Source organism: Oncorhynchus keta, chromosome 24, assembly GCF_023373465.1.
Source record: "Oncorhynchus keta strain PuntledgeMale-10-30-2019 chromosome 24, Oket_V2, whole genome shotgun sequence".
In the NCBI taxonomy this organism is placed as follows: domain Eukaryota; kingdom Metazoa; phylum Chordata; class Actinopteri; order Salmoniformes; family Salmonidae; genus Oncorhynchus; species Oncorhynchus keta.
In genome coordinates this window covers 35624253-35627563 of record NC_068444.1, presented here as the reverse complement: position 1 = coordinate 35627563, position 3311 = coordinate 35624253, and the positions used below count along the sequence as shown (strand labels likewise).

General features: G+C 44.5%; 1 protein-coding gene across 4 annotated transcripts in view; it reads left to right on the top strand.

Annotated features, from left to right (window-relative positions):
- Positions 1-1596, top strand: part of LOC118402651 (myozenin-1-like) — a 6536-nt gene extending 4940 nt beyond the window's left edge. For 2 of the 4 annotated variants that reach the window (XM_052478222.1, XM_052478221.1), the window contains exons 5-6: positions 885-1065; positions 1238-1596. In XM_052478222.1, coding sequence (XP_052334182.1) covers positions 885-1065; positions 1238-1469 — 413 coding nt within the window. In that variant the 3' untranslated portion in view covers positions 1470-1596. Of the gene's footprint in view, positions 1-881; positions 1066-1237 lie in introns of all 4 variants that reach the window. The other 2 variants (XM_052478220.1, XM_052478219.1) reach the window with 1 other exon arrangement.
- Positions 1597-3311: the final 1715 nt, after the last annotated feature.

The window sequence follows — 3311 nt, the reverse complement described above, 5'->3', positions numbered from 1 at the left end:
CTATGCACTTCTAGGACTTCTCAATTAGTTCCATTGTACCAAGCTGTACTGAACAAAAATATGAACGCGACATTCAACAATTTAAAAGATTTGAACCATTTTACAGTTCATAGAAGGAAATCAGTTCATTTAAATAAATTCATTAGGCCCTAATCTATGGCTTTCACATGACTGGGTAAGGGTGCAGTCGTGGGTGGGCCTGGGAGGGTATATGCCCACCCACTTGGGAGCCAGGTCCACCCACTGGAAAGCCAGGCCCAACCAATCAGAATGAGGCTGGCGTGGTTACACGTGCTCTGCGGTTGAGAGGCCTGTTGGATGTACTGCCGAATTCTCTAAAACAATGTTGAAGGCGGCTTATGGTAGAGAAATTAACATTAAATGATCTTGCAACAACTCTGCTGGACATTCCTGCATTCAGCATGCCAATTGCACTCTCCTTCAAAACTTGAGACATTGTGTTGTGTGACAAAACTGCATATTTCCGAGTGGCCTTTTATTGTCCCCAGCACAAAGTGCACCTGTGTAATGATCATGCTGTTTAATCATCTTCTTGATATGCCACACCTGTCATGGATTATCTTGGCAGAGGATAAATGCTTACTAACTGGGATGTAAACAAATTTGTGCACAAAATTTGAGAGAAAAAGCTTTTTGTGTGTTTGGACAATTTCTGGGATCTTTTATTTCAGCTCATGAAGAATGTGACCAACACTTTACATGTTGCATTTATATTTTTGTTCCGTAAAAATCGAGCACACCTCAAGTATGTAAAACTATTTGACATTCATATGTATTGAAGCGTGTTCTGATGTCAACACCAGGGAAACTTACACACAAGCCAAAACAGTAAGATGATGTCATGTTTGTCTCCCCCACAGTAGAGGAGGAGGTGTTGGATAAGGAGGCGGAGAAAGAGAAGAGGAGGCAGCAGTATGTGCGTACTTATGTGTCTCCATGGGAACGGGCCATGAGGGGAGACGAGTCTCTGACTGCCACCATGCACCACTGCATGGCAGGACCACACCCCCCCCACGAAATGCCCAAGTTTAAGAGCTTCAACAGGTAACGCACACACATTCACACCAGCACACATATGCACACAAACACGCACGCACATAAACAAACACCTGTCGAAAATAACCAGATTCAACACCTTCAGCAGGTTACTGCTGATGCATTTATTACCATGTAGACATGTATTTTGTACGTTATGATATTAATATCTGATTGACAGGTCGGCCCTGCCCTATGGCGGCTCCGAGAAGGCGAGAGGCCACATGACCTTCGAGCCTCCTGAGATCCCATTTGAGCTGGAGCCTCTCCCTTCCCTGCAGGCAGACATTAGGTCCCGCCCCTCGTTCAACCGCACCCCCATCGGTTGGGTGTGCAACCCGGAGGACAACTCACACATCCACAAGCAGTTGGACGACATGCTGCCCTTCGACGGAGAGACGGACAATCTGTAGACACACACACACACACACACACACACACACACACACACACACACACACACACACACACACACACACACACACACACACACACACACACACACACACACACACACACACACACACACACACACACACACACACACACTGATGTACTATAGACACACACTGATGTACTATAGACACACACTGATGTACTGTAGACACACACTGATGTACTGTAGGCACACACTGATGTACTGTAGACACACACTGATGTAGACACACACTGATGTAGACACACACTGATGTACTGTAGACACACACTGATGTACTGTAGACACACACTGATGTACTGTAGACACACACTGATGTAGACACACACTGATGTACTGTAGACACACACTGATGTACTGTAGACACACACTGATGTACTGTAGACACACACTGATGTAGACACACACTGATGTACTGTAGACACACACTGATGTACTGTAGACACAGACTGATGTACTGTAGACAAACACTGATGTAGACACACACTGATGTACTGTAGACACACACTGATGTACTGTAGACGCACACTGATGTAGACACACACTGATGTAGACACACACTGATGTAGACACACACTGATGTACTGTAGACACACACTGATGTAGACACACACTGATGTAGACACACACTGATGTACTGTAGACACACACTGATGTACTGTAGACACACACTGATGTACTGTAGACACACACTGATGTACTGTAGACGCACACTGATGTAGACACACACTGATGTAGACACACACTGATGTACTGTAGACACACACTGATGTACTGTAGACACACACTGATGTACTGTAGACACACACTGATGTACTGTAGACACACACTGATGTACTGTAGACACACACTGATGTACTGTAGACACACACTGATGTACTGTAGACACACACTGATGTAGACACACACTGATGTAGACACACACTGATGTACTGTAGACACACACTGATGTACTGTAGACACACACTGATGTAGACACACACTGATGTAGACACACACTGATGTACTGTAGACACACACTGATGTAGACACACACTGATGTACTGTAGACACACACTGATGTAGACACACACTGATGTAGACACACACTGATGTAGATACACACTGATGTAGACACACACTGATGTAGACACACACTGATGTAGACACACACTGATGTACTGTAGACACACACTGATGTACTGTAGACGCACACTGATGTAGACACACACTGATGTAGACACACACTGATGTACTGTAGACACACACTGATGTACTGTAGACACACACTGATGTACTGTAGACACACACTGATGTAGACACACACTGATGTACTGTAGACACACACTGATGTACTGTAGACACACACTGATGTACTGTAGACACACACTGATGTAGACACACACTGATGTACTGTAGACACACACTGATGTAGACACACACTGATGTAGATACACACTGATGTACTGTAGACACACACTGATGTACTGTAGACACACACTGATGTACTGTAGACACACACTGATGTAGACACACACTGATGTAGACACACACTGATGTACTGTAGACACACACTGATGTACTGTAGACACACACTGATGTACTGTAGACACACACTGATGTAGACACACACTGATGTAGACACACACTGATGTACTGTAGACACACACTGATGTACTGTAGACACACACTGATGTAGACACACACTGATGTAGACACACACTGATGTAGATACACACTGATGTACTGTAGACACACACTGATGTACTGTAGACACACACTGATGTACTGTAGACACACACTGATGTAGACACACACTGATGTAGACACACACTGATGT